Source organism: Anser anser (genome assembly GCF_964211835.1).
Source record: "Anser anser genome assembly, chromosome: 3".
In the NCBI taxonomy this organism is placed as follows: domain Eukaryota; kingdom Metazoa; phylum Chordata; class Aves; order Anseriformes; family Anatidae; genus Anser; species Anser anser.
Genome location: NC_139722.1, coordinates 97,869,725 through 97,882,101, shown reverse-complemented (window position 1 = coordinate 97,882,101; position 12,377 = coordinate 97,869,725). Strand labels below are relative to the sequence as shown.

General features: G+C 41.7%; 1 protein-coding gene across 5 annotated transcripts in view; it reads left to right on the top strand.

The window, feature by feature from the left end:
• KCNH1 (potassium voltage-gated channel subfamily H member 1) overlaps nt 1–12,377 on the top strand; it is a 185,401-nt gene that overhangs the window by 140,044 nt on the left and 32,980 nt on the right. Inside the window, exon 11 of one of the 5 annotated variants that reach the window (XM_083829404.1) lies at nt 1,665–7,647. The exons of the other annotated variants lie outside the window; for them this stretch is intronic. Coding sequence (XP_083685530.1) covers nt 1,665–1,751 — 87 coding nt within the window. The 3' untranslated portion in view covers nt 1,752–7,647. Of the gene's footprint in view, nt 1–1,664; nt 7,648–12,377 lie in introns of those variants that run through there. 5 annotated transcript variants of the gene reach the window in all.

Sequence of the window (12,377 nt, the reverse complement as noted above, 5' to 3'; positions counted from 1 at the left end):
GGACTTCAGGACCATTACTTATGAAGAAAAAAAAAAAAGAGTAAGGCTAATGCCAAATAGATCTACATTGATCAAGGCTAAATTTAGATGGAATTCAAAACAGGGTTTCTAATTATTGAAAGAGTGATATAATGAAACTGACTTCCAGAAAGACAAAAAAAGTCAAAGTAGGTCTAAGTCAGAACTTGCCAAGCCAATGGAAAGGATGCAGTTGTCTGTAATAGCACAGCATTGGACTTGGGGGAGCTGTCTTAAGCCTATGTTCCCCTGTCCCACTTGCAAGAATTATTTTATTGCTATGTTTTTGTCATGTTATTAAAGCAATCAGGTGGGCCTTGAGGTCTGTGCCTCTGTGAGGGTGTTGACGCTTGGGGCGCAAAGTCTGGAATCGGGGGTGATGGCAGAGCCAGAGGGGACCTCAGAGAACCTTTGGCATTTCCCTCCTTTGCAACTCCTTCCTTTGCCCAATTCAATTTGAGTGGAAGCCACTACATCATTTTCTGCGTGACGGCGCTATAGTGGGGTGTCAGTGAGTCACTGATTTAGCACAGAGTTTACCCCTGTGCCAAATCTGCCTCTTGCCAGTGGAGTGTCTGGCCTGGGCAGTGGAAGTGGGTTGAAAAGGTAGCACTGATTTGCATCTACCTCTGATGTACATTGTTGCCACGAGAAGGTTAAGCTAAAGGTTTGTTATTGGTTTTGTTTTAATTTGGTACACTTCAAAGAGGCAAAATCTTTTTCTTACAGAGTAGAAAGATAGACTAGTCTGTTCTTAGTCTGCCATTTTGCTGTTAGATGGGATATTCTATAGCCTGGGCTAGGTTCTCATTTGATTATAACTTAATACATTCTCTAAAGAAACATTTTAAAATACAAAAAAAAAAAAAAAAAAAAAAAAGGTATGTTTTCTTTAAATATCAGTACTAATGGGTTTCAAACAATAAAAACAACAGCTTAGTAAAAATTAGCTTCATGGATGAGGTTGCAGTATTGCAATGTGGCAAGTTTTTCTAACTCCTCCTGGGAGGAAAGAGTTAATCTCAGGATATGGTTGTGTTGATAACTAATATTAAACGAGGCTTTATTGCAGTGGGAATCAAAGATGTCTCAGAGAAAACAGTGACACTAGCTCAGGTTTTAGGAAAGCTGGCATTTAAAAGGCTAAATGATTCTCTCGTCACTTGCCCATGACTGGAAAAGTCAACATGAAAGGAAACTCTGATTTATGCTGTGATTACCACAGCAATAACCGTGCCTTTATCTTGATTATTTTGCCCTGCTAAAAAAAGAAATCTTAGCACAACATTCATTAAAAAGGGCAGCTTTTGTTTGCTAACTTCGAGCGTATGCTGTAATGTTCTGGTGATGCAGAAGTATTTCTGATGAAGAGATGATAAAAAGCTGTTTGGTGATTTAAATCTCCATTGATTGCAAAATGAATTAATCTTTATTTAGCCTATTTAAAGCATGGCCCAGCAAAGAAAACAGTTATGTAGCTCTTAATCCATTTTTAACAGTGACCATTGTAGTGCTCCCAATAGCGTTGTTATACTACAGACAGAAGAGCGCCAAAGTGTGTGTATGAACTGTTCACTGTAGGGAACACAGCTCCCTAAACACATTCAGTCCCTCAAATCTGCTCTTTGTTTCCACTTGTTTTACAGAACCTGGGGTCTGCCTTGGGAAACAAAACATTGCAGGAGCTTGCTAGTGTTGGGAATGGACGGTCACTTAATGCAACAAAGAGCTGATGTTTAGAATAGAAGCATTCATGACCACCAAAAGGCGAATGTGGACAATTAAATGTCAGAGACAAACTGAAACATCCCTTAATCACAAGAGCCATCTCTCCTTCTGTTGTTCCTTATGGTGGGGCACTGGCCAGAACCGTAGTGAAGACCGACAGTCCTCAAATGTGCAGGGGCTCACTGATGGAGTTCAGCAGGGAGAGCATCAAAGATGAACAGAACTGGGGAGAGGCCATGAGTTTTTCTGAGGGACTTTGGAAGATCTGTACACTATCAGAGAGTACATTTCCTTTCACTTGTGCCTGAATTAGTCTTTATGTAAAAAATCACATAGGCTCTGTGGACTACTTTTGCTTTCTGTTGCCACACAACTACCTGGCCTCCCCTTGTGATACTGCACAAACCTTCTTGAATAGGACTAAGGGTTGCAGCACAGCCTGGTGATAATACAGGTCTCAGTGTTGATCTGGTATGAGAGGGTAAGGCCCAGTATTTGTAGGGTGGTTAGCCAAAATGGACTTTTAGAACAGAAGAGGTACCTTTGTAGAATTATTTAGAAAATCCTTTTTTTATTATTATTATTATTTTTATTATTATTATTATTCTCTCTGTAGTCACTTGGAAAGATCCAACTTTGTTCTTCATAAGTCTGAAGTAATTCTGGTAGGGGAAGAAAAGCAGGGAAGAATGCTTGATTTGTGTCACATAACCAGAAGGAGTCAGTGCAGGTGATGGCATGGGTAGACAAGGCAGTAGAAGTTTTGAATGGCTCTGATGGATAGGAGGATGACTAGGGAATTTTACACAGAAGAGCAGAAGTCAAGATCTTGGCTTAAAATATTGAAAAATACAATTCCAGAAACCCTGAAGAATATCTCTCTGGCTCCATATTGGACAGAGAAGTGGATAAGGTAAATCCTTATATCTACAAGAACTGAAATATTTCAATTACCTCATACCCAGGTGTCCCATTCAGGATGAAAGTAAAGATTTATAAATTGTAGAACAAATAAGTGTAAAGAATAAAATTCCAGCCCAAAGAACCTATTAGTCTAAGCAACTTTAAATATTGAGAACTCCAATAAATTCAGTGAACAATAGAAAATGACACTCTTGTCAAGAGTTCATTTGCTAGAAGGGTGCTTAGTTCTGTTCCTGTGTAGAACCAGCAGTAGTCAAGCAAAATAAATGACTCAATCCTGGATGTGTTAGAATTAAATGTGTTTGGATCTTGGTGCAAGTTGCATCTGCTTTCTGAAGATTATGAACAGTAAAAGGATAAATTTGATGGTGCTGACTTCAATAAAGAATGACATTAAGGTAGCTGCAGGCATGCAGCTTTTAAGATGCATGCATGAAAATTCACCTTGCATATGACTGCAGGAAAACTAGTTAAAAGGCAAACAAACATTGTAAGAGAAGTGATAGGAAAGCTTTTTCTCACAGTAATTGAGAGAAATCTGTTATGAACTGTTGGATCTGCAATGTAATTTAAATAAATTATTTCATGATAAAATTAGAGTTTAGAAGGTGCTGGCAGATTGTCCTTGTTGAATATTGTGATGCTGTTTCTCATCTCTTCTTTCAAATTTGTACATCAGTTTTATTTCTAGGGAGAGCTAGTCACAGGGAGATCCCTAATTTCTTTCCAACTTTATTCTAGAAGGAAGAATACTGGCCTCTGGCTCGGCATAGCTGGGGGTAATTCTTCTCCTGTTACGTACCCTTCCAGTCTCAAATTGACCTGCGGATGAGACAGTAGTCACTAGATGTCCCAGCAGCAATTTTTGCCTTTGTTTTTGTTTTTCTTTTTTCTGTGATCAGCACCCCTGACCTTCCCCTGCTCCTCTTTGGACACGTGCTCCATCGTGCTACTGGCCTCGTGGCAGAGTGACACAGCTTGTTCTGACCTTTTGATGAAATCTGAATGGTGCACATAGGTTACCCCTAAACGTTTCAGCACTGCACCTCAGAGGTCTCAGGATCCACTCTTAAGGGACTAGCAGAACAATACCAAGAAGCCCATTTTCAAGCAAAGCTACATTACAAAAGCAGAACCATGAGTTGGTTGTAACAAACATAGGGACACTTGATGGTGTTAATGGATGTAATTTGTTTACACACAGTTTGAGCAGACAGAAATACTACATACAGTTCTTCCAAGTCAGATTTGAGTCATAGCAGAAGGGCAGTAAAAGAGAAAGCACTGCTGTTGCATAGATTATACCACAAATCACAAAATACAAAAAGAGCAAGTGGTCCTTTACTAAGTCTCTCACTCACAGCTTATGCAGAGAACAACCTGTTGAGTAGAGGGTCGTAATGCCACAGATTTCTATATATTGTTAAGAGGAAATTGTCTAGTCAAACAGGGCAATTCTGTCTTTCAAAGACATCTTTGTAAATGGAAATCAATGTGGTTGTTAATGATAATAGGTTTCCAACACTAATATGAATGTACCTGGTAATTTCTAAGCAACTGAGTGATAAAAACAAGTTCCATTATACTCAATGGAATTTACTTTTTGTCCTCTTCATAAAAGCGGTGCTAAAAAAGACTTGGGAATCTTGGTTTAGCCAGACAGTCTGGTTTCAGTCCTCATGTTTAGACCGAGGTAGAAAGCTGCTAGTTCACTGTGTTTATAATTTGCTTCTGTCTTTTTCTTGTATTTTTCTTTTTGAATATTGGCAATATCTATAATTCAGGCTGTGCAAATGTGTATCAGTAATCTCTGAAACTTTGCACTGATTTCAGCTTGTCACCAGGAGCAAAATATACTTCTGTGGGAGACCATCAAATCAAATGGGAAGTGGCTGTTTCCAATTAAATGCTGTGACAGTACTGCGAGGTTCCTACAAGCCTGAATTTTATTTCAAAGAATGAAGGGCACCACTTTGAACTGAACAAAGTCAACCAAGATCTTTAACTGCAATTGCTATGTATATACATATTTATTTATTTACTTATTTATTTATAAAATCACTGCAACAAATGCTGTATGAAACTACTTACATGCTCCTTTTTGATAACCAGATCAGCCTCAACATTGTTTACAAAATACTGACAGTAAAGGTTTCACTTCAAAATGGATTTGGACACTGTTGTCTTCCATTCATTGGAGCATAGTGCCAATAAATTGGTATGAGTTTTTACAGACAGTGGCATTTAAAACAATCACAGAATCACCCAACAGCTATGATTTATTATCAGTCAGCTGGAGGTGCCAAAGCACCAGAAGCAAAGAATTGTTTTTTAGAAGATTTGTATTGGTGGTGTGTCCGCTTTTTGCCTCTGTGGCTGTTGCCAACTCCAGTAAATTCTGGGAAAAGATTTACAGGAGAGTGATGAGTTTAGGTAAGAAAAACAACCATCAGTGAGATGGGCTTTCATTTACATCACTGCAAATTGGTAGATAGATCATTGACAACTGTTGCCTATCAGCAGTGTCCTGCATTACCACAGGCTGTTCACTCTCTCTTGGCCTATACGTCAGCTGGTATTTGTTCTTTTTGACCACCTGCATAGAGGGAGGGGATGAACTTTCTTTAACTTGGTGTGTTGTGCAGCACTGAGCTACTGCTTTCTCACTGTGAGGAGAAAAATGCAAAAGTGAGGTTATATTTTCTTCTGCTCTTCCACAAAAGATACCACCGTTTTTCCCTATGGCACTGCATTTGTACTGCATGTTTACTGGTAGTCCTACAGGCAGCCTCACCACTCAATCAGTTGATTGTAATATTCAGAGCATTAAGGAGAAAGACCGAGCAAATGGAGTTTTCACCGTAACAGTCTTGTATTATTATTGCTGTAGACATCTTGCAGTGATTTAATCTGTTTACTAGAGACAGAAATGTGTAGCCATTGCAAACTGTCTATAATAATTAGTTCATGATAACAAAGTTATGCCTGGATGATTGCAGTGCAGAATCCTGAGTGCATTTTTATGGAAGATATTAACAATGATGAGTTAGATGAAACTGAGCTAATCCTAATGTTTTCTATTCTATTTATATTTTATAAGCAAGAGCTGTCAGCTCTTGACCAGTGCAATAGAAACAACATATACGGTTATTTATGATACTCTGGATGAAATATCAGTGGCAGGTAGTGAGCCTGTGCTGACCCATTGGAGAATGTGGCAGGTGGCAGTTGGTGGTTCCTCTAGACCTTTCTTCTAGACCTAGAGGTATGATTCTGTGTATGTGTTTGTGTGTGTTTACACCCCAATTTCTTCAGCTAGTCTTTTTCTTGTCTTTCTTGAGGTCTGCACTGCAGGTGTCTAAAGGTATAGCCACAGTTTCTCATTCCAGTTGGTTTTACCTATGGTGGAAGGTTTTCTACTATGTTTTTTTTCCCACTAACACCCTTTTCCCTGACATTTTGTTCTGACGCAAGTTAGCTGTGAGCAGCTTTTCACTGGAGCATGATAGTTCTTGAACTGCTTCATGTGAATAGCAGAAGCTAGTTTTCATCAGTCTTCCATTCCTTTTTTTGAAGGGAAATAAATCAGTCCCCAAATGCTAAGGCCACCACTACAGCATATACTTCAGAAGTCAGCACATGGAGAAGGATACTCATGGTCCTTTCTGTGGTATGAAAGCAGAGTAAGAGTTTTTTCATACTCTAAAACCCTGCCACCGAGCTGAGAAAAATAGCTGCTGTTCTTTGCATTTCCTGTGGGAGGCCAGGAAAGCATCTTCCCAGTGTCTGCAGAGTGCTTTGTTGGAACGCAGGGAGATGCTCCAGGTTTTTTGCAGGGACACACTGAAGGAAGTGTGTTGCCTAATGGTTAGATGCTGAATGCATGCACAGGTGACATACACATCTCTGAGTGAGGTTTACCACTGAATTTCTACAGATATGGGTGGTGTGTGGTGTTGTCTAATATAAAAATTGATGTTGACTTCCTTTAAAATGGAGTGAGGCTTTTGTGCATTTTGAAAAGGTAGGAGGAGAATTCAGTAGCTGATAGGGTGACCTGCATGGAAATTGTAATGCTGTTGGGGACAGCAATGGCAGCTGTAGTCACAATTACCTAATTTGAAGTTCATTGAGCATTTTCCCTGAAAAGGTACCTTCTGGAGAAAACTGCACATACGTCATATACTTATCCCTGCACATGTACAGGCCCCCAAAATAGGACACAGCAAATACAGCAACACTCGGCCCAAGACTTCACAAATCAGATGGAGTTGAGGTCCCCTTTTCTGCTTGCTCTTTTCCTATTGTCCTTTTGAGATTTCCTAAATGGCTCCCTAGTCCAATAGCAGTTTCTGCTGTAACAGTGGTAGGCAGCTGCTTTCTTCCTGAGAAAGGTACCTGGTCTATTTAGGGCTTTGTCAGCTGGGTGGGAAGTAGGTATTCCCTAATTCAGGAGAGGAGCAGACCTCCATGGGACTGGAAGAAGTGAAGAACAGGGAGCAATCTCTTCCAGCAGTGGCTGGTAGTGGAGGTAGGTGGTGCGTGTGGAAGGAGCAGAGTGAGCTGTGGGGGCCGCAGAGCTCCCACTTGGTGCAGCAGATGCTTAGCTGTGGTCTGCTTCTCCTGCTGCAGAAGCTCTTCTGGTGGAGTAGGTGCCAGGGGAAGGGATTTGCATGTCTGACATCTTTCAGCCAGTTTTAAAGGAAAGCCAGAAATAGCTTTTGTGGGGGAAGAGGGAGCTTAAAAAGTTTCATTTCGTGCTACTCTAAAGCTGTCCCCTTTCTCAGTGATTTTTTTTTACATTTGTTTAATAATTCTTTTAATATGCAAAATGTCAGTGGAAAGGGATCTTTAGGCACTTGTTGCTTACGCATGGTTTAGCTGCGTGGCACTTTTAGTCTTAATAGCGCAAACAGAGACCAGGCACTGCCTTTGGGAGGGAATGTGTCTCCAAGCCAGCCGCGTGCCTGGGATCTGCCATACAAATACATTTCCTTTTATTTATTTATTTGGAAATGAGGGTTTTAAGAACAAGACCAAGTGAATTGTTAAATAGTGGTTGCAATGACTACTTCCATCTAGAGGTATACAATAAAGCATACAACTTTTAGGAAATATATTAATAATACTGTTCTTTATAATGAAAAAACAGTGGATTCCCAGCACTGTAGAGTTTCAGCAAAGGTTGACTGATATGGTATCTTCAGTTTCACAAGTCACTATGGAAAGATTAACTGGGTAGCCTAGCCATACATTTTAGGATAAGGAAGGTATCTTTCCAGGTCTTGTGATGAGCCTATGTGTCTGCTCTCAGCTACATTTGAAAAAAAAGAACATGATTGATAAACTTTAAACTGGACAGTCCACCTGGCTGAGCAGTTAACTGCTCTAGATTTTACATTCGTTGGTGTCATTTCTCATTCCAGGGCTGCAGCTCAGCTGATTAGAGGTGACAGAGGATTTACCTTTGTCTTCTCAAGTGCTTCAGAATGTCAGAAAATTAGATTTCCTTTGAAACTGAGCGAGTAGATGTGCCCATTATACTGCTCTGTCGCTGTGTGTTTTGCACAAAGTAGGCGTTTCTATTTTAAGTATTGCTATAATCATTTCTCTCTATATATGTCTGGTTTTGTAATGTAAGAGACATCCTTAGCTAAGGCAGGTTACCTGTTATTTACAGTTGCAGTTTTGTCCTCCTGGGGGTCACACTTGTCTGTGCTTACCTGAAGCCTTAGTTACCTTTGGAAAATTATGAACCACAGAATTATAGAATGGGTTGGGTTGGAAGGGCACCTTAAAGATCATCTGGGTCCACCTACCCTGCCATGGACAGGGATGTCTCCCACTAAACCAGGTTGCCCAAAGCCCCATCCATCCTGGCCTTGAACACCTCCAGGGATGGGGCATACACAGCTTCTCTGGGCAACCTGGTCCAGTGCCTCAGTCCCCTCACAGCAAAGAATTTCTTTCTTGTATCTCATCTAAATCTTCCCTTATTTAGTTAAAAGCCATTAGCCCTTGTCCTATCACTCCACTCCCTGGCAAAGAGTCCCTCCCCAGCTTTTCTGCAGGCCCTCTTTAGGCACAGGAAGGCCGCTGTAAGGTCTCCCCAGAGCCTTCTCTTCTCCAGGCTGAACAATCCCAACTCCCTCAGCCTGACTTCTCCAGTCCCCGGGCATCTATTGCTGGCACTGGCATCAAACTGGTAGGAGTTGGATGGCCTGAGGTTCCCCTCCCTCAACAACTTTAGTGTAAAGCCCTCTTCACCAGCTTGACAGGCCTATGGCCGAAGGCGCTCTTCCCCTCCTCTGACAGATGGACCCCATCAGCTCTATTAGACCAGGTTTCTCAAAGCAAGTCCCATGGTCTAAGTAGCCAAAGCCCTGGCTGTGGCACCAGTCCTGTAACCATTTGTAGGTTCACCAAATTCAACTGGCCCTTTTAAATCCCATCTCTTTGACCGGAAGGACTGATGGAAAAAACTGCCTGTGCTCTAGGTGGTAAGGGTCCCTTACTGCCATTCCCAGGGCTCTGTAGTCCTTCTTGATACTCCTCAGACTGCTCCTGGCTGCATCACTGGTGGCCACATGAAACACCAGCAGCAGATAAGTCAGTGAGCTGTACAAGGCTTGGTAGTCTCTCAGTGACATCCCTGATACATGCCCCCATTAAGCAATACAGCTCTCTAGAGTGCCTCAGGTCAGCAAATGGGTGCCTCCATGCCTCTCAGAAGAGAGTCATCTACTACAATCATCCATCACCTTTTCTTAGTTGACTTCCATTGACTTTCCTGATGTGACAAGTCTTTCCTCTTCCATCCGCAGAGCAGGGAAGCGGTTCTGCAGTGGCACCTCAGGCACTGGGGCAAGCCTCTTCCTCCTGCTGGTCCTTGTCATTGCAAGCTGCCGTTCTTCTGCTTTACCGGCCTCCCTCCCTTCTGCACGTGCTGGTGGGGGAGTTTTTGGCCATGTGGCCACAGGCTGTGGGTCCACTGCAGACTGCGTTTGGAACCAGCTATCTAGTTCCTTCTCAGCCTCCCTGAGAGGAAGGCCCAGGTGTTCCCTGCAGCCTGAGGCCTGCACTGCAGCCTCTCCCTTTGTGCAGCTGCAGTGGGAGTCCTCAGGCAATTTTTTGCTCACAGGTGTGAAGAGCACATATGTGCAAAGCTTTTGATACAGAAGGGATGTCTGGGCTGCATCCCTTTGTGCTCCTCTCCCATGCCCCTGGCAGGAGCTGGGCCAGGGCTGCAGGATGCTTTTGACACAGGACCACAAGCAGAAAGCCCCATGCCTGCATATAGTCTGTAAACCAGTCCGTAGCTAATGTCACTGCTGTCATTCCCTAAACTAGTGGTTGTCTCTTTTTGGCTGTTTGCTGCCCATTGCCTTCAGCTTTACTTTGGCTAATCTCTGGTGTGTGGCAGTGGCCAAGGAGACACAGCAGGCTGTTGGCACGATGCTTTGTGCTCAGCATCACTTACCGTACCTTCCCCGGGCAGGGATGCTCTCCCAGCTCTGCTGTGGTACTGCAGCATGTCTCCTTTGGTATTATTCATTTGAACCACGTGTCCAGCACCACACAGGCCATGACTAATACGACCCAAGACTCCTGTTGACAGAATGCCTAATAGTCCTTATAACAAACAGTGCAAAGCTGAGATACTACAGGGCTCTTGAATCACTTAAGGTATTTTGCTTGCTTCTGTGTGTATGTGTAACATATGCAAGGGTTCAAGGCTTAGTTCTGATCCTTCTAAAGTAACATAAGGCCTAATCCTGTTCCTACTATGATAGATTTATCAAAGCATCACTGTTAATGCTCTAAAGCTGACTGAGAGACAACTATGTGCTGCGGACAGACAGCAGCCAAAAGTTCACTCCTACAGCTACCATGGGAGCAGGAAAACAGTGATGAGTAATAAGAGTGAGTGGGGAATTTACAGCAATTAAACAGCAAACAAAATGAATGTAAATTGATAATGTGCCACCTGCATTAATATTAATTATTTCTCTCACCAAAACAAAATGAAAGGAACATTGTAAGCACTCATTTTTAAATGTTAAGACTATATTATTGCGGTACTTGTAAGATGCATTAGGAACTTGCTTTCATGTTTTATATCAGAAATAAGAATCTTGGCACAAGACAAACTAGTAAAAAGGAAGAACAATATTTAAAAAAGAAAGTCATGAAAATTTCTCCTTGTATTCTTTCTTCCTTGTCCCCCTCCCATTTGTGGTGCTGCCCTGCTGCCACAGCATGTTCTGCACTTCCTATTCTCTGAGAACTTGATTGATTGCAGTAGGTCTCTTTGTAGAGTTCAGTCCTGTACGAGGAGTGATTTAACTTGGAGAGTACAGCCTTTGGTCACAGTTCATAATCCTTCTGTAAATTGCAGTATATAGCGGTGCTGCTCCTCACAGAACCTTAAAAAGGATTATGACTCCCTGCTTTGTTCCGAGAAAATAGTAATTTGCAGCCTCCAGGAGAAACACTGCATTTGTTATCTGTCCTGGCTATTGTTTCTTTTTCCCCCAGGCGCTGCTTGGATGTGTGGGGTAGGAGCTGAGGATGGGGTCCCTTGAATTTTGCCCCAGTCATATATGCAGGTAGCTTCTGGCTTTACCTGTGTGCTGAAAGCTGCGAGGATGCAATTCAAGGGTGTTTCTAAGTGATCTTATGGTAGCTGTATAGTGTAGGGTGTCACTCCTCCCCTTAAGCCAAAGGTTTTTCTTCGTACTTGCACATATAGCACATTGCATGTTTTAGACTGATATTTAAACAATCAGCAATGATAATGACATATGCAGATAAAAATATTGCAGATCCATCCCCATCAACTGTCAGAGGTGCGTCAGGGCTCCCCCCATCTCTCCTGTTCCTCTTGATGTGCTCCTAAGTGCCAGGCCCTTCTTAGGTGCATTGTGTCTGCTACCACAGTGAGTGACGTGGCTGTACTTCGGGATATAGGTACAGACGCAGGCAGCGGCAGCCGCCTGTCAGCACTGAGAAGTCGTTCTCTGCAGCTGTTCCCAATCTCTTCTGTGGAAAAGGTAGCTGTGCAGGTAGAAAAATCCTGAAGGATCACTTTGGCCTACAGAGCTGCCAGCTGGATCTTAGTGATCTGGGCTAAGGTCTTCTAAACATGCTGAAGTTGTTTTCAATTTTCCATTACAGAGAAAGAAAAAAAAAAAAAGCTGGAAAATCAATATAATTTCTGTTTTCCATAGGAGACAATGGACAGATTGTATGCTTTAAGGTCAAACAGATGTTTCTTCTTCAAGTGTTTTTCTCTTTTTAATCCATAAAAACAGAGTGGGAAAATATTTAAAGAGAAAAACTGTTTCAAACAGATTAAGGTTGTATTTTTGTTTTATTGCAAATATTTTAAAATGTCATCTAGAAAGAAAAATGTTTAGCTTTGATATAGCTAATAAAGTCCAGTCATTTCAAAGCCATCTTCTTACTTGTTCATTTTATACAGAAGCAGGGTGAGCTTTCTAAGTCATGAGTGAAGAAAAGAAGAAAGAAGATGATTTAATTCTTGTTAATAATTGTCAGAAGATGAGATTCTAAAATGGCTGGTGTTTTGGTATTTAATGTCAGGTTTACTTCAACTTGAAAAGCCATATGCTAAATTACTTAGAATAGTTGTGAATACAAAAATTCTGATAGTACTATTTAAAATCTCTTACTAAGAGAAACAG